The sequence below is a fragment of the Myxocyprinus asiaticus genome, chromosome 4, assembly GCF_019703515.2.
Source record: "Myxocyprinus asiaticus isolate MX2 ecotype Aquarium Trade chromosome 4, UBuf_Myxa_2, whole genome shotgun sequence".
In the NCBI taxonomy this organism is placed as follows: Eukaryota; Metazoa; Chordata; class Actinopteri; order Cypriniformes; family Catostomidae; genus Myxocyprinus; species Myxocyprinus asiaticus.
Genome location: NC_059347.1, coordinates 29,729,416 through 29,755,034, shown reverse-complemented (window position 1 = coordinate 29,755,034; position 25,619 = coordinate 29,729,416). Strand labels below are relative to the sequence as shown.

General features: G+C 39.7%; 1 protein-coding gene across 3 annotated transcripts in view; it reads right to left on the bottom strand.

The window, feature by feature from the left end:
* Positions 1–5,974: 5,974 nt before the first annotated feature.
* The window catches only part of pdzd2 (PDZ domain containing 2), a 107,232-nt gene continuing 87,587 nt past the window's right edge, over positions 5,975–25,619 (bottom strand). For all 3 annotated transcript variants that reach the window (XM_051682266.1, XM_051682270.1, XM_051682267.1), the window contains 11 exons: positions 23,211–23,283; positions 22,734–22,840; positions 22,342–22,516; positions 19,578–20,461; positions 17,684–17,828; positions 11,620–14,452; positions 11,248–11,365; positions 10,732–10,833; positions 9,096–9,369; positions 8,598–8,732; positions 5,975–8,380 (listed from right to left, as the gene is read on the bottom strand). In XM_051682266.1, coding sequence (XP_051538226.1) covers positions 8,214–8,380; positions 8,598–8,732; positions 9,096–9,369; positions 10,732–10,833; positions 11,248–11,365; positions 11,620–14,452; positions 17,684–17,828; positions 19,578–20,461; positions 22,342–22,516; positions 22,734–22,840; positions 23,211–23,283 — 5,013 coding nt within the window. In that variant the 3' untranslated portion in view covers positions 5,975–8,213. The remainder of the gene's footprint in view (positions 8,381–8,597; positions 8,733–9,095; positions 9,370–10,731; positions 10,834–11,247; positions 11,366–11,619; positions 14,453–17,683; positions 17,829–19,577; positions 20,462–22,341; positions 22,517–22,733; positions 22,841–23,210; positions 23,284–25,619) is intronic.

Sequence of the window (25,619 nt, the reverse complement as noted above, 5' to 3'; positions counted from 1 at the left end):
TAACTCTGCTGTGTAATGACCCTTTTGTTTTGATAAGGCTATCATTGAAACCATGTGGTTCTATATATTGTATTGATATCGCTTTGGTTCACACAGCAGTCTCAAGTTATCTGCACAGTTACATCACTTCTGTCTATGGTTATAGTCCTGCATACTGAAACAGGCTGTCTGCTGACAAAGAGAAACCCTCTACAACTGTTCTACTGAATGCCAGGACAGTCACAACAGCTGTCGCCATTTTGGGATAACAGAATCACAGACAGGTATTCACATAGAACAGAGACATATTGTGAGAAGATCGATGTCTGCCAGCAATTAATGACCCCTTGGCAGGTAGTGCAAGATGGTGGTAGTTCCCAGGAGACTGTAGCCACCATCTGGACTGGAACAAGATGCAAATAATCCCCCCCCCTTTTTTGGGCTGTTGCGTCAATGTTCTTGCATTAATATTACTAAGTACTGTAGATATCAAGCAAATTGAAAAATGCTAATATGGTAAATCTTACAATAAATTTTGATTTAGTGCCATAAATGTATCTAGCATTTTCTTTTGTTATGTTAGAGAAATGTTTGCTTACAGGACTGATAAAAAAGCCGAGCAGAGTATCTTCTCTTTGTCTTAAAAGTGGTCAGTAATCATGATCAAAAGTGGAAAGCTAGCGAAAGGTTGAAGGCATAATGTTCAAATGAAACACTCAACCTTATAAACAATAAATATATAATTTTGTAATTGTTAAATATCTGTGGATGGTTCTAAGGAACACAAATGCTTTAGTCAAGTTTGAGTACAACATTTAAAGGAGCAGTTCACACAAAAATGACAATTATTTACTCAACCTCATGTTGTTACAAACTTGTATGACTTTCATTCTTTTGCACAACACAAAAGGATCTATTTTAAAGAATGTTGCGATATTGACTTCCATACAAGTGACTCACTTTAAAACTTAAAAAAGCATCCAAATGTGTCATAAAACTAGTCAACTTGTGGGTCGTATTCCAATCTTCTAAAGGCATGAAATCACTTTGTACAATGAACAGACCAAAAATGTAAGTCTTTATTTACCACAAAATCAAATTAATTCTACATTAAAGGGGTCATTCCATGAGGAATCTAATTTTCCTTGATCTTTTAACATAAAAGAGTTCATTGTACAATTAAAATATATTTCAGACCTCAAAACTTCATCCTCACTGCAAAAAGAACATTTGTTGAAACCAAGCTGCCTCCACAACAAACACATCAAAGCCTACTTTGTAGCACCTCCAAGTATTGGTGAGCAGTGAGATGGCAAGGAGTAAGCAGGTCAGTCAAGAGCAGAGAGCCAGTCATAATTGGGCATTAAGGCCTCGAAATGCTTCCTATGAAATCGTAGAACAAACGGGTGTAACAACACTGTGGTGGTGGGGGTGTGGTTGAGCGCCGGCTTGTGAATGGAGAGCGAGATCAGGAGATGCACAAGGAGGGTGCTGCCGCCGCGACCCCGCGACCGCCCAACCCCATGTTCCGCTGTTCAAGATGGGCCCCCAAGATGATACAGAAGCGTTACTGGAGCTCTTTGAGCAGACGGCGGGGGCCTGCGGATGGCCGAGAACCCAATGTGCGGTCTGGTTAAGTGACCTGTATTATCCTGTAGTGACTGTGATGGTTCAATTTCAGGGACAAAATCATAGTGTTGAGGCTGTGGTTAGTTCCCGCCTCACCCATCCCCTAATTTTGGGCACAAATTGGGCAGCGTTTTCCACCATATTAAGGGAAATTTGTGCGGATGGGTCCTGTAACAGAGCGTCTCGGTCTGGGATTTGTGATGTGCTGGCTGGGGAGGCGGAGGCGGTGTCGTCAACGTCAGCTTCGAGTCAGTATGACGTAAGGGAGGGGGAAGTCTCGGCTTCCCCAGCACTTAGAGGATTCCCGTCAGGGATTTCCCTCTGGAGTAGACACGAGATGAGACTCTTAGGCACGCCTTTGATCAAGTGAGAGTGAATGATGGTCAGTGACGTCAGCCAGACATTGCACTCGCCTCTCCATACTTTTCTATTATAAATGACCGGTTGTATCGAGTGACGCAGGATGTTCAGACAAAAGAAGTTACAACCCAGTTGTTGATACCGAAGAGCCGTCGGGAAATGTTATTCCAGACGGCTCATTATAATCCGATGGCAGGTCACTTAGAGCAGGAAAAACACTGAACCATCTAATGGCTCGTTTCTATTGGCAGGGCATTTTCGGGATGTTCACAGATGGTGTACGGCATGCCGTGAATGTCAGCTGGTGAATCCGCCTGCCACCACAGGAGCGCTTTTGCGCCCGCTTCCTTTGATCGAGGTCCCCATTGAAAGAATTGGTATGGACCTCATCAGGCCATTAGAGTGGACGGCACGCAGGTATCGCTTTGTGTTGGTTCTGGTGGACTACGCAACGCGATATCCGGAAGCAGTGCCTCTATGCATCATATCAGCACGTGTTGCACTCTTCAGAATTATCTCCAGAGTGGGGATTCCGTAAGAATTCCTCACTGTTAAAGGCACTACTTTCATGTCACATACACTATGCTAGCTGTACAAATGATGGGTATTAAATCAATTCGGACGAGCGTGTACCACTTTCGGCTTGGTCGAACGGTTTAATAAAACCCTGAAAAACATGATTCGTACATTTGTGCACGAAGATGCTCGGAACTGGGATAAGTGGCTTAAACCCCTGTTATTCGCAGTTCGAGAGGTCCTGAAAGCCTCCACGGGGTTCTCCCCATTTGAATTATTGTATGGGTGTAAGCCTCGTGGTGTCTTAGATGTCATGAAGGAAAATTGGGAGGAAAAACTAAATTCAATACGTTCTTGACCTGAGAGCAAAATTACACACTTTGGGGCAACTATCACAGGAGAATTTGCTACAGGCTCAAGAACGTCAGTCCCGGCTGTATAACGGGAGCTCTACTATGGGAATTTATACAGGGAGATAAAGTCCTTTTATTACTACTCACATCAAGATCTAAATTACTCGCAAAGTAGCAAGGGCCCTTTGAGGTCACACAGCGAATCTGGGAAGTCAATCATGAGGTTAAACGATTGGATGGGGCGGAGTATGGCAAATTTACCACCTCAACCTCTTAAAACCGTGGAGGGAGGTGGTCCCAGTGGCTTTGGTGACAGTGGTACCAGAGAAGGAGGAGCTCGGGCCGGAGGTGAACTTAAGAGCCAATCGAGGCACCCCGGTCACTTGCGGAGACCATCTCTCACCATCGCAAATCACGGACATGGCCCGGTTGCAAAGAGAATTCTTGGGTCATACGAACCTCATAAAACACCATATTGAAACAACCCCAGGGGTAGTGGTAAGCAGTCATCTCTACCGATTACCCAAGCACAAAAAAAGGTGGTTCGAGAAGAATTAAAGGCCATGCTCGATATGGGGGTAATAGAAGAATCCCACAGTGACTGGGCCAGCACGGTGGTGCTGGTTCTGAAGAGAGATGGCTCGGTCCGGTTCTGTATGGATTATAGAAAGGTCAATATGGCATCTGGGGTTCCACTTGGGCCATGGGCAGATGTGTCCCGAAATTGACAAGACCGCAGCGGTTGCGGCCTTATAGAAGGTTTGTGCCTAATTATTCGGATGTCACCAACCCGCTGACCGATCTCTGCCCCAGACCTGGTCCAGTGGTCGGAGCCTTGCCAACAGGCGTTTATGCAGGTAAAAGCTGCGCTTTGCGGTGGGCCGTTGTTGCATGCTCCTAATTTTTCTCTCCCTTTTGTTGTACAGACCGACGCGTTGGACAGGGGGTTGGGAGCCGTGTTGTTCCACTTATTATAAAATAAAAATCTTAATAAATTATTATAAAATGTATTATAAAATAAATACAGTTTGAGTTGGATTTGCCATCTCCCGCTTCCTCCTTGCAACCCCATTACGAACTTTGTTACAGTCATTTAGAACAAAATATGGCCAGAAAGGTGTTTTTCTGTTCGTTTCGGTGAACTTTTAGGAAAAATTCCAATCGGCTGCCAAACACCTTCTTACTGCCAATGGTCCACGTCATCGGTAGGTCCTGGAGCTCCACCTGCCTTGAGGACCTGGAGCTCCAGATCAGCCAACATGAACACATCGATGTGCAGAGTTACTAGCGAGCTGGTGCAAATGTACCTACATCTGTACGGTTGTTCGCTTAGAGACATTTTCCAAGACCATGTTGTGTGATTTTTTTTTTGTCTACTAAAGGAGTCAAATCTTCTCAAATACACTCAAGTACACATTCACTCATGTGCCATCTGCAGCAAAAGCAATTCACACATCTGTCTTAAGTAATATATGCCTCTATCTTCATTGTTTTATCTTTGTCCTGCACATTAACACTTTTATACACTCGTCTTTGCAATGGTATCAGTGTCATAATAAATTACAATAACAGAGTGTAACCGGTGCATATTATGGATGTGTGTAGCACGTTAGCACATTAGTGCCATTAATTCATAATGTAAATGTGGCAGGGCGAAGGGCGGGGCCGGGTCGTGATTCCGCACACCCGGCCCCTAATAAGGCTGATTAAGCCGGAGAGGGATAAGGCTGACCGGAGATGGCGGTGCGACAGAGAGAGAGTTATGGACAGCTGTCCGACATCTGCGTGTGTGTATTTGTCTTTTTGGTTCAGTTTATCATTAAACCTTTATTTATATTATCAAGCCGGTTCTCACCTCCTCCTTTCCATTGAACTGTGTTTCACTGGTGCCGAAGACTGGGAAGGAGGAGGGATGCACCTTAGTAGAGTTCTCGCCGCTACCATCCACCCCAAAGGAGCAGCCGCGGCCATCCGCCGGGGGACGGCGAGGGGAGGAGGGGCTCCCAACCAACTGCCTGGAGTGGTTCCCAACCAACTGCCTGGAGTGGTTACCACTGCCAGGAGCGGGGGAGACGCCTACCATCCACCAAAAGAAACGCGGCGGGGCGTTCCGTTCGCCAGGGGCCGGAGGACTGCCTCCGATCCACCCGGGGAGGTGTGGCTGTTGTTCACTAGAGGGTGGAGGAGTGGCCGAGGACCAGACTATGGTGTATCGGAGAACCGGCAAGTAAACTATTTTTTTTCTCTCTCTCTCTCTCTCTCCTTGCTGCTCCGTGTCATTGATAACACATTTTTAAGGTTTTGCATGTAGCGTCCTCAGATTTAAGTGTATTTCTAAATGCCTCCCACATCGGTGTGTCGGGTGTCTGAATGTTCAGAAACAGTATATTAAATCTCGGCTGTTTAGAACTTCTTTTTACCCCTGAACGAAGAACAACTTCTTTGGAAGTATATCGAGGCCTTTAACTGTCAAGTCTTAGACAGAGGGTCAGAATGAGGGTGGAAAATGATCATGTTTTACAAATATATGACGCTTTTTGTGTAAAAACCTTTTAGAGTATAAGTGAACCTCAAGGAACATATTAAAATAATAAAAAAAGGCATGAATGCAAAACGTCATGACCACTTAATTAAACTAGTGAATCAATGTGGCAATATGTCAGTAACATTAAACCTCATTGTTTTTTGTGTCATGACATTGGGACGTGTCTTCGTGAAACGTGGAAGAGCAATGAGGTCTGACGTTACTGACGCATCACCATATTGAATTTATGGACTTTATTAATGATTTGATAACAAACAAGGTCTTTTATTACCCTTTAAGGAACTTTTTTTTTTTAAGCTTTTAAGTGAGACACTATCACCTGCTATTGTATTGAAATTAGCGATCACAACTTTCTTTAAATATCTCCAGTGTTCTAAAGAAGTCAAATGGGTTTGGAATGACATGAGGGTGAGTAAATAATGACTGAATTTTTGTTTTCGAAATGACTATGGAATGGAGTTGAACAACAATAACACAGTTAACAAGGTCGCTGTAATTGTGGATGAGGAAAACGGATTAATTAATATAAGACCTGTAGCCCTGTCAAATCCAATAGGCAGAATTTTTTTTAATGAATGAGCATTTCAATTACTGTACAAAATATTCTTTATTCACAAGAGCAGAACAAAAATTCTGATAGACAATAGAAATAATTATGATCGTTTCATGTACATCACACTTTTGCTTAAAGGGATAGTTCACTCAAAATGAAAGTTCTCTCATAATTTACTCACCCTCCTGGCATCCCAGATGTGTATGACTTCCTATCTTCTGCAGATTTCTGCAGATTTTTAGAAGAATATATCAGCTCTGTAGGCCCATACAATGCAAGTAAATGGGTGCCAAATATTTGAAGCTCCAAAATCCACATAAAGAGAGCAGTGGTTAAATCCATATGTTCAGACACGATATGATAGGTGTGGGTGAGAAACAGGTCAATACTTGAGTCATTTTTGTCATATATTCTCCTCCCAGCCCAGTAGGGGGCAATATGCATGAAGGCTGTGAATTACCAAAAACAGGAGAAAGAGAAAGTGAAGGAAAAAAGACTTAAATATGTATCTTTTTCTCACACACACTTATCGTAACGCTTCAGAAGATATGGATTTAACCACCAGGGTCGTCTGGAGTACTTTTATGTTGCCCTTATGTGAATTTTGGAGCTTCAAAATGTTGGTACCCATTCACTTGCATTGTATGGACCTACAGAGCAGAGATATTCTTCTAAAAATCTTCATTTGAGTTCAGAAGATGAATAAAAAGTCATACGCATCTGGGATGGCATGAGGGTGGGTAAATGAGAGAATTTTCATTTTTGGGTGAACTAACCCTTTAATGCTTAGTTCAAATAAATTACAGTAATATCAGTGGGATCTGCAATATTTACATAAGACAATTCAAGTACAATAAAGAAACAGCACTGAATACTCAGGGTATTGACTTTCTTAATTTTTTAGATGCGAGTAAACATGACAAATATTCACAGCTGAAAAAATATCAAACAGACCTGAAGGACCTTGTTAAAATGTCAATACTTTAAAAGTCAATATTATTTCAGTCTAATTAAACAATGCGTTTCCACACCAAAAATTTCCACAAAAATAATATTTGCTCTGGTCTCCCATTCACTGCTATAGAAGTTTACCCCACTATAGTTGCAAGTGTTCTGTATCTGGAAAGGGTCCATAAACAGGCACTGTAGTCCTGCCCAAAACTCACCATTGGTTGAGCCAGAAGCTGACAAACAAACAGATTAATGTTTTGACAGTCACCCTAGACAATGCTCATTTTATAACTGTATATTTCAAATGTTAATAATCAGATTGAATTCAAGTATTTTAAGCTGTAGTAAGTGTGGCACTGTCAAAACATTGATCTATTTATTTGTCAGCTTCTGGCTCAACCAATGGTGAGTTTTGGGCTGGACTACAGTGCCTGTTTATTGAAAAATGGACACTTTCCAGATATGGAACATGTGCAACTATAGTCGGGTAAACTTCTATAACAGTGAATGGGAGACCAAAGCAAATATAATTTTTGTGGAAATTTTGGGTGTGGATACATGTCATCGCAGGCTGTGAAAAGAGTAGCAATAAGGAGTGTTTGGGAAACCTTTCAGAAACAATCATGATTTTGTAAATACGCTTAATCTCGCTAGTGGAGAATTTACCTTGAAGATAAAATAAAGAATGAATTAAAACCAAAAGGAGCATTGAATTTTCAAAAGGAACAATGAAAATTCAGGTACATTTCAATGATAACAGAGGAAAGATCAACTCTACAATTCCATTTAAAGTTATAAACCTGTTCAAACATAACTTCACTTTGATATCTACTGTATGTTGATCAAAATAACTAATCCATCAGATTAGGCAGAGTGACTCTTAAGTGGTTTGATTTATCACCATAATTATAGCTGTAGAACCATTGCAGATACTATATATACAGTACAACAATTTCACAATATTGAAATTAAGTTAAATTATACAAGGGATGCAGTTATAAACATATCACTCATAATTCTTACAAGTATGTTTTAAATGTCTTCTAAAAGTAATAAATGACACAGTTCAAAATTTTGTGTGATACAAAGTTCAAAGTCAGGACACACAAAAAAATATACCATAACCTCACATATTGTATGTGAGACCACCGCAATATTGCAGAAGCCTCGTTTGTATAAAAAATCAATGTGCAACAAATTCTTTATCACAGAGATCCTGTTATAAACACATATAAAAAAACAATGCAAAGTCGGAATATGTACAATAAGACCACCACAGTTTGGCACCTTCATCACATCTGTGTAATATGTGCAGGTAGATCAGACGTCATACAGAAGTCCTGGGTTTTTTGATGACTAACTGGACGGGGCCCTCAGAGACCGTTTTAATGATGTTCCAAGCATCATAGTGCATAAGGCCTTGCAAAGACCTGCCGTTGATGGCTAGAAGTTCATCTCCAACATCAATAACCCTGGACAGCTCAGCAGCTCCTCCTGAGTGGTGACAGAAACAGCTCACAATCCACACTTTTACATTTCCCATAATAAACTAACCCAAAAGGACCGAAAGCACTTTTGTGTGTCCCTACTAATACAAGGGAATGTTTTTCCTCTAATTAGGCACTGTGATGAACTGAACTCTTTCTGTTTCTACTTAGATTAAACCATGTGTCACCCCCTTGTGGACATCATTAAAAAGTGCAGAACTCACCTCGGAAAATGCGTTTGATGTAGAGTGATCGATCTCCATGTGCAGATGCTTTGCCTCCATCTAGACTGAAGCCTAGACCAGCTGTAGTCTTCTGTAATTCCACACTCAAAGCCCCATCCGGTCCCACCTCCACACCTACAACACACCAACAGCCAATTAGTGACAAAGTATTTTTCTGGAAATATATTTTTGAACAACGACTGCTAAACTGCATATTTTTAGCACTCCTATACTGTGCTAATTTTATGTTTATCATAGAACTTCACATACTCTTTCATCTCACATATTAAAATAATTAGCAACTCAGTATTTCATGTTACTTTTATAACTTATTTGGGAAGTATAACCAAGTAACAAGAAGAATAACGTACAGTCAGCCAGTCATTAAGATAAAATAAACCCCTTAAAATGATACAAGACGTTTATTGAACATTATCCCTCACCTCTACCTTTATATGCAAGGCTTAAGTGTCATTAACAATAATTCCTGCCACTTACTTGCTTTATTCTCCCTGAAGCTGCCTTTAAGGACAGGTGAAGGGAAATGTCTAGCCTGAAGGGGAAGTTCTGGTCTTGGTGATGTTGGCTCGGTATCCTTGCCCTTCTGGATCACCACTAATGCCTGTCTTGGCAGCCTGGTCTGATGAAGGCAGGACAGCGCCTCTCCGTGTGTGATCCCACTCATGCTGGTCCCATTTATTGACAAAACCCTATCTCCTCTGTGAATGGTACCTTCAACTCCTGCCACCCCACGAGTGAACACCCGATGAACCTGTTCAAAAAAGATATTTAGTGTGCTAGTCTAACAGTGGATTATGTAGTTTATTAATTAGGGGCGTAGCAACCATTATAACATTTAGAAATAACAAAATACGTCCCTTGCTTAATTGTAGTGCAAGGGGAAAAATCCAGCTGGTTGCTTTGGCAGTAGGCGGAATTGAATCAAAAGCAGTGATCCCATTGGTTAGCGCTCACATGTCAACAAGATAAACAGATGAAAACGTTTGACATTTTGGTAACTTTTAATGATTTTTTTTTTTTTTTTTTTTTTTTTTTGCCATTAAAAATTTTATTGATTCCAAAATTAAAATTAACACATACAACACATGAAAACTCGGAATCAACTTTTAACCATATATGCCGCCCCCCCCACCCAACATACATCCCAGTGGTCAGACATTAAATAGCAACAGACACACATATAAACATGCAGTTAAAAGAAAATACTCTATGACATAAAAAGACAAAGAAATTAACCAACCAAAACAAAAAAAAAAAAAAAAGAACAAAGATTCCACATATTAATTACAGAAATTACCCAATTGTCCCTCTTCACTACTCCTGCCCCTCAACCCCCCAGGAAGGCCAAATAAGTGCCCCACTTCCTGCCATAATCACCCAACCTGCCCAGTAGTCTATATGATAGCTCTTCAAAAGCTGCCACTCTGCCCAACTCGGTGCACCACTCATGAAATGAGGGTGCACCCGGTGTCTTCCATCCCCTGAGTATCACCTGCCTGCCGATCATCACGCAGGTAAGGACCCAGTTTTTTATGTGTTTATTTATAATATTAATACCCGCCCCATCACCCAAAATACAAAGTCTGGGGCAGAATAAAGTGTCCAAGACCTTGCAGACAAATCTCTGAACCCCAGACCAAAACTCCTGAATCTCAACACAGGACCAAGAAATATGGGCCATGTCCCCATCCTCCAACCGGCATCGCCAGCAAGTAGGACCAATGTTTGAAATGTTTGATATCAGTCATTAAATTATATGATAATTATTTTGTTTAATATGAAAATTTTCATTCATACATGGTTTCTACATTTTACCTCTAATTATTAAAGTTCTATCATAAAAAAAAAAAAAAATGCTGCTGTTTCTTAAAAATTCAGTTGATATGCTTTCTTTCAAATTATATCATATACTTTCAGATTGTTTTAGTTGCTAGGTTGTTCCAGTGGAAGCAGGTTCTTTAACTACCACAAGGGGGTGACAATATGTTGTTCTATATACTGTAATTATAAATGCTAATGAAAACAAATAGCTAAAAAAAATCTTTTTTTCAAAAAGCCAGTTTATGTACTAAAACAGTCAGTTTCTGTTTTTGCTTAAAAAAGAACAGCTTACCGTAACAGATTTCTGCTCCAGGTCTACCCCTCCAGCGATGCTGAAACCCAGACCAGATCCCTGCTCTTTCGTTAAGATGACAAAGTAAATGTCCTCTTTAACCTAGATACAAAACAATTCGTGAAAAATGATATTTTGTTAATTTTGAAGGATTAAAATAAATACAGCTTTCCTGATTTTACCAGGCTCAAAAGAAATACATGTATATGAAACTATAAATAGGGCCTCCATGGTTTGGTTATGAGCATTTCTTCTGTACTTTTAAAGATGATAAAAATAACACAAAAAGTGACAGATAAGTAAACATGGTAAGCTTTTTAAATATGAATAAACCAGAACAAAGAATTTCCATAACTGCCTGTGCTATATCTGAAAGCATATCTTCCCCATCTCTTAAAAGATACTTCAGACAGTCAGATGGTCTTTTAACATAGACTATACGCTTTTTAAAAATACATAAAATATCATTTGAGATGTACTTTGAGGAATGTATGTGGGAGAGATCTTATAAAGTACCTCTGAGAGAGATTCTGTCTCCTGCATGAGAGCCATCACATCCACTTTAGTTGTGAGGGAACACAGCACATCTTTTACCTTATTTTGGTCCAAGGGAGAAGATTCAAGATCTTTCAAACTGTCATAAGAAAGACACAACACAGGCATCAGCTGCAATATTGCTTTTTTCCTAGCCAAAGATATGTTAAAATTGTATCAACTAATCATTGAATATATTGGTTCTGGTTTTAAATAAGAGCATTTATACAGAATCCAGTTACATATTACTGAAATCCGCACTATGATATGTGGGCAAAATGTAAAACCATACAGCTCTAACAGCATTACACAGAATCTTAGCATTGCACATTTATAATACTACCCTTCACTCACCTTATAGACCAGCATGAAAGTCCTGTGGCCTGACCTTCATGTTGCTCCACATTGCTGGTGGTACCAGGTGCCCCAGTGTTAACGCTGCTCACCCTGGTAACCACATTGTACTGCGGGTTGTGTGATGCTGGGTCTGTGGAACTGCGAGGATGGATTTCCAGTTCGGTCTTAAAGATCACATTGCCAGAGTCACTGGAAAAATCCTCAGTGCACAGCTTGTCCAGATCAGGCATGCTTAGCGCCCTAATCTCTCTCAGTTTGGAGCGTGACAGGCCTCCATTTGCACGCGCATTGCGGTATCGCAGCACTGGTGGTGTGTGAATAGTGGGCTGGTTCTGAGAGGCTTCATTATTTGCTTTCTCCTTCATAACTGGCTCTGTTGTTCCATTTGAAGGAGCCACCTCAGTGTTGGTGATAACTGCACTGGAGGAAGAATTCTGCAGTTGATGCAATGGAGATGGAGCTGAACTCAAATTGTCCACACAAGAGCTGAGACTCCTCCTCAAAGAACGACTGTCACTGGACTGACTGCTAACAGAGTCAGTGTACTCAGACAGCCTCCGATTGAGAGGTGGTTTGGACTTTATAGCATAAGAAGGAATGTCTAAACACCTAACCACAGAGCCATCGAAGCTGGCCAGGTTCTCAAAGGACTGGATTCGTTGTCGAACTGAGAAAGGGTTTGGGTCAGAAGACCCACTGGGATCGATAGAGTAGCTTCTGTGGTCAGGTGCTCTTAGGTACAGTTTGGATTTGCTTGACTTGAGACTAGAAACCGCATCCTTATTATTTGAGCTCCCTCTGGGGCTTTCTTCCTGGCCATTGCAGTACATTTTCTCAACAGTTTCATTTGTACTAACAGTACCATTATGTTGCAGAGGACTAGATAAAGAGCTGATTGATTCTAATGAGATTGTATGTGCTCCTAGAGACGGTTCCAAATTAGATTCCTCCAACTCGACTTTATTGTCTGACACTGAGACCAAATTTAAATGGCTTGTATTCACAACTTCCTTGCGTGTCAGGATAGGTGTGGACGTTGAAGAAGATGGGATTGAAGAGGATGAAAGTCGTACCTTGATGAAAGTTCTTTGTGTGGTGGCCACGGTGATGTCAGACTTAGAGACTTGCTTCTTTTGATCCAAGACCTGTTCCTCTCTTGCAGATTTGAGTTCTTCTTTGGCGAAGTTGGTGAGATTTGCCTTCAAGGCACTGGACACAATTGATTGAATTTGGTCAGTCTTGCAAGAAGAAACCCTAGTCTTATCAGACATTCTGCTTGATTTTGGGCTACCAGTCGGTGTAGTTCTTCTAGCATGGAGTTTAGGAGACTGACTTGGGGAGCTGAGAGCTTTTTTCAGTACTGGACTTTCTGCCCTGGGCGATCTGGAGACAGACTGTTCTTGCTCTTTGCATTTACTCTTAATACTCAATCCCTTGAGTTTAGAAGTAGTGCTTGGTTTTTTATCATTAAGTTTGAGTCTACCACTCAGCAGGGGTGAGACAGGGCTGTCATTGGGGGATTTAGTGCCCAAAGACCTGATACAGTAAGTGGTGGATTTACTCTGGTTTTGGGAAAGTGATGATTTAGAGTCAAGTGTGGGATAAACCTTCTCTTTCTCCTTGTCTCTTGGAGTGAATGTAGTGGAGGCCTGTACACTAGATTTTCCATTGGCATAATTTGATGCCATTGGCTCTGACACATTTGACTTCAGTGGCACTTCCGCAGTGTTGTGTTTTTCTGTAGACAGGGTTGCATCTGAGCGCAACTTAGCAGTCCTCTCTTGACTCCTAAGGGTGACATGGCGGTTGCTCTGAGTAATAGGGGGACAACTGACACCTGTCGGTGACTGGCAGGTTTTGACAGGTTCTGAAACAGTTTCACATATTTCACCAGCATTGCAGTTTGAGGGCACTGTGCATGGCGAAGTTCTCTCACACATAGCCTCTTGTTGTGTGGGACTGTGTCTGGTGTCCCCATTCAAAAGGTTATCACCTGAAAACTGAGGGCAAAGCGGGCCCTGTAACACAGGTGAAACGGAATGATTGTTCTCTTGTAAATCCTTGTCTGGTACGGATAGTGATGGAGGGTTGTGGAGATCAGTGCTAGCAAGTGTCTGGTCAACAGTTTGACTATAAGTAATGCTGTCTCTCTGTGGAAGACAGCAACCCTCTGATTGGCTGAATGCAGGCTGACTGACTGCAATGTTGAAGCAGTGTTCAACCTCTTCCTCATCTGAGTCAGTGTCCTGAGGTTCCTCACAGTCACGTTGAGACTTCTCTACTTTGATAGCGCTGTCAGTGGCAGAATCACTCTCAGAGTCACTATCCTCAACCAGACTGTACATACTTGGTTTCTCTCCAAGTCCTTTCTCCAGAGGCACAATGTCCTCTTCCAGATGACTAAAGTTCCTAGAGTAACTATTTAAAAATGTCTTTCCTATAGGAAAATGGCAAGCGCTATTACCCACATCTAGTGCAGAGAAATCCAGAGGATTTGGTTGTGATGGTGCTGTGGTTGAACTCCCTTTGTCTTCTGCTTTACTGCACTCTCCTGTATTTGCAATTGTGTCTGTGAAACCTGAGACATTTTGGTCCATATATTTGTCTTCAGCAGAGTTCAGTTCAGTTATTACATCATCAATATTAGTGACACTGTTGCTGTGGATTGCTACCGCTTGTTTTGCATTGGTTTCAGATAAAGGGCTCTCCTGAGCCACAACTGGAGTTTTGTTCATATTGCTGCTTTCCTCAGAAGGAGGCCTAGGTGCCTCTAATTTAGGTGAGCCCTCACAGCCAGAGGACATTATTAAGCTGGAAAGTCGATTTACAGCTGCAAATGTGGACAAAAATACACTGTTATGCATTAAAAAATTGTCTTGGAATGGAAAAAGAATGGAAAAAGAATGGAACAATAATTTCAAACTTTAAGGTCAGTTGATCACCAAAGTTGACAAATCACAATTGGCAATTCAAAACAAAAATAAATTACAGGCAGTTAAAAATATGGCAGACTTTATATTAAGATAACCCACCATTAATTCACCACCAGGTGCTGCTAGAAAAGCTACAAATTGCCTCAGTTTAATAAATCAACATTCCATTTGAAAACTATTCCAACTAAACCTTTTCCATTCTCCAGAATGTTCCTTGAAATTTGCGTTATCAAATTATATATATACACCCAGACCACTACCTGTGCTAAACACACTTCTGTCTGTTGCTCATTAGTGGAAGGAGTCTGTGCTCAGTCTAAACCAGCACCTCCAAACTCCATATTAAACTTTGGACTACTGTCTCTTAAACTTTTCCTCTGAGGAAAAAAGTGAACACTCTGAGCCTTTCCAGGGTATGGTGGTGGTAGACATGATAAAGCCAATCTGCAGAGAGGAGATTTTTTTCCAATGATGTAGTACTGGCATCCTGGAGACACTCATATTTTTAAAGACTTTAGTCAGTTTTACCTGAAGCAGATACCTCTTAATTCAATTCACAATTTAATTAAACACATAAACTTAAAATATGCAACATCTCCTGAAATGTTTTCATATTTAAAAGGGTATTTAATTATTCAAAGGGCATAACTAAAAGAGGTAGACCCAAAAATTGTGCATTCAACATGAATGACTATGAACATGAACATGACTAAGTGCAAGTTATTTTAAATATCATACACACAGCTGATAAATGCTCATGTAAACAAACATGTATATGAGCATGTTTGCTCTGTCAGGGGTTCTCAGAGGGGCCGTACCACCCCCCAGTGGGCATTCAAAGGATACCAGGGGGTGCTGAGAGCAGATTAGTAGAGAAGGGGGGCATTAGGTTGCAAATGGCTCAGGTTTGTCAATCATGTTAATCAAATCTATCATCAAGTTCCTGTTTGCATTAAAATGTTTATATAGACTCCATTATACGGGTTGGTATACATTTGTACCATGGTTCATCTGATTCTGAAGTCTAGCGACGCATCAGAAGTATCTGGTTTAGCAGCGTCAAATAGACAGGCAAAGTCACAACTTCTGCTAATGCACCTGTATGGCTCTGTAGGTGGATACAGCTCAACGTACAGAGCAGCACGAGCGCAAAGCAGGTGTGTTTTTACTCACAGACCGGTCTCAAGCTCTTAAATGCGCACCTCTGATCATTGCAGCACTGCGAGAACCAGTGAGAATCTCGGTGCGAGACGTGGAAACCATTTGAATTCGGCACAGAATTCTACATCACCACCCTTGAATTTACTACAGTAACACTACTATAGGCAGAAATAGATTGATAATACATATTATCATATCACTACTTCAGCTCTATTAAATTTGTCATACGCTACATTAGGGGAGTGAGGGAATATAATAATTTATTACAACTTCTAAATGTTTATATTTTGTATTTATTGTTTTTAAATGTGTTTAGAGTTTTTAATTACAAAACTGCCATAATTTGTTTAATAGAAATCATGTTACATCTAACCACGATAGTGAAGAAGATCCATGCTTCCATGTGCTTACTATGGTCTTGTTACAAATACCACTGTTAAAACTACAAAAATAAATAAATACACTTACATTTTCATACGGGCAAATGCAAAATACACTATTTTTTTTAGATGAAATAGGAATGCATAAAAATAGGCTAAAATATTTTTGAGTGTAAGAAAATATAACTGATTTTGTTTGCCTTCAGAAATTCCAAGAGATGACAGAATTTTAATCAATAAGAACCTCATGAAAGGAGTTCCAACTCAGTCACACTGTTAGAATAATTTTGTCACAAAAATTAGGTGTTAACTTTAAACTTTTTACAGATGTTAAAAATAACCTTACTGTTGTTGATACCAGTAAATTTACATCTTCATCCAACTCAAAATCAATGCTGTAATGTAGAATGAGCATTTCAGTGGGACAAAATATGCAATTGGTCTTTTAACTTATTTTTGAAATATAATAACAATACCCATTTTATTATTAGTTTCTGTCTCCGCATTTTCATTTTATAGGCCCCAGATATAGCCCTCCATCTGCTTGAATTCAAGAAATGCAAAGGGAATGAAGTATTGGGGCCTACATCAAAAAAGGTTGAGAACCACTGCTCTATGTGATAGACAAACAATGTATTGTTAATCACATATAAACGTTAGGTGACAGACAGGTGTTGTAGGCCGACAAACACATAACAAATATAATATATTAACACAATTGAACAGTTGTTTTTTGAGGCTATTGCTCTGTATGCCAAAATCAAAAATATGATTCAAAAGATCTACTAGTAAGAAAGAGCAAGAGTTAATACAGTATAGTAAAGATTAGAATGCTTTTGACAATGTAATATAAAATATTATGAATATTACCTCTTTCAAGAAACATTTTAAATTTTAAGGTGGCATCGCAACAGTTGTCAGAGCAATAACACCAAATCTACATTCCAAAATGACTAAAGGCCTCTAAGAAGCATTAGCGCTGTTAATCTACACTTCTACGGAGGCTACTGTAGTAAAATAATCAATAGTCACCATTGACAAATAGCCAGCAGCCTGCAGTTCCCTTTGAGCTGGTGAAGAGTACTGCCAGAAAGGGGAAGTCTGTAGTACTCTTATCTCTTTAAGGCAGCATGGGAAAAGACAGACTGGTCTTTTTATTGCAGTGGCAACTCTACCTGTGCTAACAGTCTCTTGTGAAGTATAAACAGGATTTGTTTAAATTGTTATGCACTCTTTATATAATTAGGAAATAGCTGTAAGATACTGAATATGATGGAGCACCACAGACTGCAGGGAGTGGGGAGGTGATGTGGACAAGACCTAGCCATCTACAGCAACATGACACTAACACAGCATTGACTTCTATTCTTTCAAATCAAATTAATTTTGGATTGATTATAACTTGTATACAAATAAATTAGGAGTTGTTTAGTTATATTATACTGAATCCTCAGATTAGAGAAAACAGGCTGTGAAGTTAGGAAGTTGTTTTAAAGGATCAACTTTCTTGTGGAACATATAAATGAGCAGACAAATTGGAAAAATCCATACCTCAAGGAAACAACAGACATTCTGGCTGCTACTCACCTGAGACTGGCTTCTTAATCTCTAAGGTCAATGTGATTGGCAGGTTGTGCATGAGGTCACAGATCTCCTGATAGGTGGATGTACACACAGAGGTCTCACCAATAGTTACAATCTCGTCGCCTACACTCATCTTCCCGGAGGCATCCTAATGAATAGATAAGAGAAAAATGGGTGAAATACATACCTAAGATTAATTCTGGAGATAGTTCCTCCATGCCTCTGACCACAACCAGCTGTGTATATTAGAACGACTGCCCTACACCTAGTATTACCTAATATAAACCACACAACTTTTTTCCCACGGTCACCTTAGGGGCATTTCACACAGGATGCGTTCTTGCATTCATCTGCATTGTTTTTAAAGGTACAGTAATATTTCTGTTTAGAGTGAAAACATCCAATTACAGGGGATTATCGAGATAAAGCGACTAATATTCTGCTGGTCATATGATCTCAACATGGCAGTGCTCGCCACCATTTAGAATAAAGCAACTTTTTTCTAAGATTAATATGACTAGTGTTTGTCTCATTTCAGTGTAAAACATTTAAACTATGAATTATTTTTTCTTTAAAATTTTAGCAAATGGCAAAAAATAAATAAATAATAATAACTGGGCACACCTTTAATTGTACATGAACACGCACCAGACTGCCATGTTTGAATGCTCTGATGACTTAATTTTTTTAAGGTTTTTAAAGTTAAAAACTCCTCTCTTGACACCTGCATACTGCTCTATTCTGTTGCGTCTAATTGTTTTTGAACACAAGAATGCATCCTGTGTGAACGACCCCTGATTGCATTTTTTTAATACAATTAATATGAGAACATATCTTATAGTGCAAATTAACTGACATTTCCAAATTTACTTGAAACATTATAGGAAAATATCAAAACAGTTGTGTCCGTAATACCTTCATGAGTGCTAAGAGATAGCTTGTTCACAGTGGCACTAATAACAACATGAGCAGCATGGACTACTTTTATGATACTTTTGGGTCCTTTAAGCTTTAAATTAAAGGAATGTTCCAGGTTCAATACAAGTTAACCTCAATCGACAGCATTTGTGGCATAATATTTATTCCCAACAAAAATGCATTTTTACTCACCCCTCCTTTTCTTTATAAAAAAAAAAAAAAAAAAAGCAAAAATCTGGGTTACAGTAAGGCACTTACAATGTAAGTGAATGGGGCCAATCCATAAACGTTAAAATACTCACTGTTTCAAAAGTATAACCACAAGACGTAAACAATATGCGTGTTAACATGATCTTAGTGTGATAAAATCACTTACTAACCTTTTCTGTGTGAAGTTATAGCCAATTTTACAACTTGGTTACCATGACAATGTAATGTCAACAAACCCTGAAGCCCTAAAATGACTGTAAAAACAACGATTTAACCAACTTTAAAGCTCAAATAATACACAAGTTTTAACAGAAGAATTAATGTTAGTGCTTTTATAAAATTATAGGCTTGTGATTTCTGCCTTTAAACCCCTCAAAATTTGGCCATATTCACTTTCATTGGCCAAATTCACTTCCATTGTAAGTGTCTTACTGTAACCTCGATTTTCGCTTTTTTAAAGAAAAGGAGGGACAGATAAAAATACATTTTCGTGGTAATTAATATTATGCCACAAATGCTGTCGATTGAGCTTAACTTATATTGAATCCAGAACATTCCTTTAAGGCACTATCCACTGCAACTGTATTTCAAAGACGCAGAGGGATCTTCATTAAAACATCTCCTTTTGTGTTCCGCATAAAAAGGAAAGTCATACAGATTTGAAATGACATGAGGGTGAGTAAATTGTGATATAATTTTTATTTTAGGGTAAACTATTCCTTTAAAAAGTTGGAAAATCAATCAAAATATCACATTTTGTTCAACCTACCCTCTCTGCAACACCTCCTGTTCTCAACCCTGTGATCAGCACCTTGAGAGGAGAGGACTTAATCTCCAGATCCAGACCAAAAGACTCCATCTGACTACGCTGGAGCACTATGGTTTCAATAGTGCAGACCCCAGCTAGCTCGCTGGATTCAGCCTTCTTGCAGTGTAGCAGTCTGCAGGGAGGCTGTGTGTTGTTCTGCATGACCTGAGCAGGGGTTGTTGGGAGTAATGGTGACTCCTCACCCTTGGGCCTTTGAGGAGGGTTGGGGTACTCGATGCTCATCATGCTCTTCACACGAGTCACGGCTTTGTGCTCCAGCTTTGGTGAGCGTCTGATCTCCTGCCCTTCCCGATGGGGTTCTTTTTTCACACCTAGGTTCATTCCCACAGCTGCCCCAGAGTTGTGCTCCATACAGCGAATGGGCATGAAGGGAGATTCCACACCGGGTAGCCCACTAGGCCCTTCCTCTGATTCTAGCGAGCTGCCGTAGAGTGGAGTTGTAGGCTCGCTGCCGATTTGTCTGTGGCTTTCGCTGCTGTCCTGGCTTTCGTCATCAACTTCAAGAGATGAGGTGGCTATTACAATACCAGAGTCTTCCTCCTGGTGGTGGTGGTGGTCGTGGGCTCCCTCCGTTACTCCACGGAGAAGACGATGAAAGGGACCACTATCCCCTTCAAGGTCGTTTTCATCGTCACTGGGTTCATCCTCATAGCAGATGACCCGACGCTGGCGGAGAAGAGGGCTGCGCACAGAACTGGGGCTGCTGCCCACACTGGCCTGGTGGGGAGGGTCTCCAGCACGACCAAAACCAGCAGTGGCTTTAGAACAGTCTGGGGTTGTAGGACTACTATCTGAGCCTCTATAAGTACCTTCCCTGTACATCTCTGTATGACAAGAGAACAGACAAATATATAGCTCTAGTAATTAAGGAAAATCAATTACAGACCTTTTTAAAACAGGCAATAAAAATAAATTTCTTTTGGTGTACTCGACTCGCATCCGTTTAGCTGTTTATAGAAAAAAAAAAAAAAACATGAATCTGAAGGGGGGAAAAGAAAAAAAGTGTTGTGGGGTTTTTTTTATTTTAATTATTTTTTTTTTTTTTACAACCCCTATCCAAACCACATCAATATGTAATTTGAAATCTGATCAAAATAAGATTTTTGGAAATGCATTTCAGTCAGAACGGTCGGACCAGATCTGAAGTATTTTTTTTTTTCATCATCTGGGACGTGGCGTGACTATAACATTTTACACAATGTGCAGTACAGTCCAGTCCCCCCAGGATTCCGCTGCACTTTTTCTTTATTATTGAAGCCCAAAATGCGGCTTTTGTCAAAAATTGTGATGCGATTTTCAGCTGGTTTATTTTGTGTTACCTGTAAATATTATTATGCATAGTAACTGTATATGTATTTACTATTATACAGTTAGCAAGTAAAAAATAAATACACAAAAATCCCATACATTTAAGAGGTGAAGCCCATGATATGGCTAATACGAGTTCAATGGAAGATCCTTAATGGAAGATCCCCAAAAAAAAAATTATATTTAAAATTTCAGCCTCAAACAATGCAAGTAAACTTTGGTTAAAACAGTAGACCTACGTTAAAACTGTAAACTAAAAACATAGATATATTAATTGGACCTGTTGTGCTTATTACATCAACAGATAGCAATCATTTGATCTAACTGTGATAATTTAGGACAAGTGCAATTTTTGAGCACTTAAAATTTTAATCACATTTGACTTATTTTAATATATGACATGACTTATTTATATGACTTATATGACTTATTTTAATATATGACATGAACTCTACGTTTTCTTATTTTCTGATACAAAAGTGCATAATGTGAGCACTCATCGACCTGCACTGCCCACCGCACTCAGAGCAGCTCTTGAAGAGCGCGTGAAGAAATGCTAGATGTGATGTATGCGCGCCGTTTGTGGTCCCCTGAAAGTTTAGATTAGGTATAATTTTGAATTTGATAGTGAACGCAATTGGATCCCCCTCCAAGCATTTAGGCTCTACAATACAGGACTAGGATTCCCGTTAGACATCGTTATTTCAGCCAAAATATGGGATGTCCCGGCTACTATGGGACAGTTGTGTAACCCTATGTGGAGATGACAGAATGGCAGCTGTGCAGTTGGATATGTTTTGACTGCGTGAAGCGTTTCAAGCATTTGTTTTGCTGCTGTCAAACATAGAGAAAAGCGATCTGATTACCTCAGATTCACTTTTTTTTTTTTAAAGAAAAAGTTCGGAAATAATACAAAATTGCAAGTTACCACAAATTATGCGGAGAGTGGCTGAATTTGCATTAATTCTTGGAATCACAAAATCCTGGAGGGACTGATTGTCTACAGCTGTCTAATTTCACTCATTTAGAGCATTAATGCTCTGACACTTATGTTATTTGATGTGCCTCATGAGTTCAGCACCATGGTGAGATGTCATGACAATTTTTCATTTTTTCTTTCCACAGCGACAACTACTCTCTTACTATGTATAGTCATTACTATAGCAACCACTGTATACCAGATATTGACTACACTGTCAAACTAAACAAACAGATCTGATTTCATCACTTGCAAAATGACAGTGGGGACAGTCAGTCCTAAAGATTTGACAAAACAAATCAGATTTATGCACAGTGTGAACAAAACCTTGGCTTTAGCCAAACACTGACATATTGTGATTTATCTTTTTTATACACAGGAAAAATCAGCATGGCACTTGAGATTTAGTGGTGCTACCATGTGGCTGAGGTGCAGCTGATTCCTCCATGGAAGTATTACAGCTCCTGCTGCTGTGCAGCATGTCATCATCACTGGATCCCATTGGCATGGTCTCGGAGAGGGAAGACTGACTGGGCACATTGTGAACTGAGAAATACTGAGAAAGCTCTGCTTCTGAACTCAGCGAGCCTTGCTGAAGGGACACATAAACAGAGAAAGTCACATTGGCAACTCAGTGAAATCAGGTTAAAGGGTGATGTTTAAATATTTAATTTAAAAGCCTCTTTCTGATGCAAAAGTGTGATATGCAAATTAATGTCGTAAAGTTTCATAACTCAAATTTAATGCAAATCTGTTACGGCTGAATAACTGATTTCCCCTGTGCACTGAAGTTTGAGTTGCAAGTTTACCCTGCTAGCTGGCTCCAGGAATCTCTTCATGGTCCAGCTAAGAGCTGGGTTACCCTCACCACCCTGCTTGACCTTAACAGTGGGAGATGGACTCTTGGATGGCAGGCCTGTGCAAGAGAGCACAAAGGAAAATGGCAGTCTTTAAAATCATAGAACAGACATCAAACAAAACATGGCCTAGATTCAATTTCGAAAAAGCCTTGTAGTAATCCTTACTGATGTTCAAAAAATAATAATTTGTTGTGTTTCTCAAGGCAATCAGGAGACCACAAATGATAGTCAGATTTTAACTACAAATATTTGGTAATCATTTGTTAATATGTTGTCCAACACTTTAGAAATCAAAGCCAAAACAGCTTTTCAGAGCTTTGAACTAAACAGAAAACCATAAACTAAAGTTAAATACCATCCAGCTTTTACATTTCTGATACTGTAGATACCATAAAGGCTTTAGTTAGAGTAGAAAGGGCATCTTACCCAGTGTATGGGAAGAATGGCTATCTCTGTGTGTGGAGCGAGCGATCACTTCATCCATCTCTTGTTCAGACACCTGCAGGTGAAAGAGGCAATGAGGATATAAGATATAAAACACTTGAATACCATAGAGCTTGGAAAAACACCTGTGTGTTATCTCACAGCTCCAGCCAGCAGCTTATGCCTTGATCAAATATCACACAGTAACAGCAAGAGCAAAACTTTTACTGTAAAATGCCTGCTGTGTAGGAAAATGTCATATTTTGGAAATGTCAGTATTGACCACCAGGTGGCACAGTTTGTTAAGCAGAATAGAGTCAGCTTTACATTGGTTATAAATTTTATGTTCAAATGGACATACTCTTGTAATCTTTGTCATATTCAATGCAGGTTCTTTTTCTTATCAGTGGAAACCTTTGAAAAATAGACACCACACTTAACCCATTCAATGAAGAAAACATTTATTTTGTTGTTATTGCTTCTGTTTCTGGCATTTCACATTAAATATGGATAACATTTACATAATGGAGAGCATTACTGCTATTGTGACAGTGACTGGCTGTGAACGCTTCAGATGTTGCGCTGTGTTGTGTACACTAAGGATGTTGCTAAAGGCAGATCTATTGTTATCTTTTAGAACTCTGGCATAAAAGCTCTTGTCTCGATCAGGAAACCAATCAGGTTGTGCAAGATACATTTTCGGTGACTTTTTTTGTTGACTTCAATGCAAGTGTCTTTCTCAATGCAAATTCAACAGAACTGATGAAATTTCTAATGAATGCCCTGGTTTTCAAAAACAAAATTACAGTCCATCTATGACAATCAATCATAAAGACCCATCTGCACACATAGTACACACACACACACACACATGTTGGTGCGGCTACCCTTATGAGGACTCTCCATGGACATAATGATTTTTATACTGTACAAACTATAGATTCTATCCCCTAACAAAAAACTTTCTGCATTTTTACATTTTCAAAAAACATTGTTTAGTATGTTTTTTTTTTTAAGCGATTTGACTTATGGCGACACTAGAAATGTCCTCATAAACCACATTTATAGCATAATACCCTTGTAATTACCAGTTTGTAACCTAAAATTTTTTTGTCATAAACCACCCAAAAACGCCCCCCCCCCACCTGACATCATAAACATAATTTTAAGAAATTAATAACCCCTGTGAGAAAGATTTTTGACCTAGTGTCACATGGTAAGTGCTAAGCTAGTTCTAACACTGCCGCTCTCATGCCATATGAGCATTAACTATCATTTACCAGATGGAGTGAACAGGGAGACGGGGGAGGAATGTTGTTTACTTTTTGGCGAGCTTCAGTGATTCATGGTGGGGCAAATTAAAACTTTAGCAGGTGGATGGTGCTTTTGATTTCCACTTGATATATGGCAGAGGGAGAGGACTGAGATTACAAGTGAGTTACTGAGGAGATGACTGAAAAACAACACTGATGGGAGTGTGACCAAATTACCACACAGATGTTTGGGGCTTATTTAATTATAAACTGAACTTTAGCTGAAGATCAGCTTTGCCAGGCTGGGAGATCATCTTAATCAGTGATAATCTTATCAAATGTTTGTTAACAAAACAAAGACAAAACGAAAAAGACGCTTATGATGATAACAAATAATGTTGAGGAAAACGTTGATGAGAAAAAACATACTGCAAGATATTAACAGTGCACAAACAGGAGAAACAATTGAATCACCGAATCCAGTGTGTTGGAAATTTCTCTGCTTGAGCTGCATGAACACAAAAGCGCTGAACACCAGCAAAATAAACCACTATACAAACAAACTAATTACCATAGTCAAACACATGCGATTTATTTACTGTATATGTAATCTGCACAGACAATGAAGCAAATCAGCAGTTGATCTTGAACCAAGTTATGTGCTGGTCAGAATGCGTAACTTGCACTGAGTTAATAATGTTTGCCCAAAAAAACATGATTTCAAAATATAATAACTTGAAAAGTAGCTAATACCTTTATTTTTTATTTTTATGCAATTATTTCAGAGCTCTGGTTTTCACAAGTAGTATTTTGTTGTATCTTTAATGTTGTATATATGTTTAAATGAGTAAATGTTTAAAACAAATTCTAAATGTTTGAATATTGAATTAAATTTTGGTCTAGGGGCCTGGGTAGCTCTGCGAGTATTGACGCTGACTACCACCCCTGGAGTCGCGAGTTCGAATCCAGGGTGTGCTGAGTGACTCTAGCCAGGTCTCCTAAGCGATCAAATTGGCCCGGTTGCTAGGGAGGGTAGAGTCACATGGGATAACCTCCTCGTGGTCACGATTAGTGGTTCTTGCTCTCAGTGGGGCGCATGGTTAGTTGTGCATGGAGGGTAGCATGAGCCTCCACATGCAGAGTCTCCACGGTGTCATGC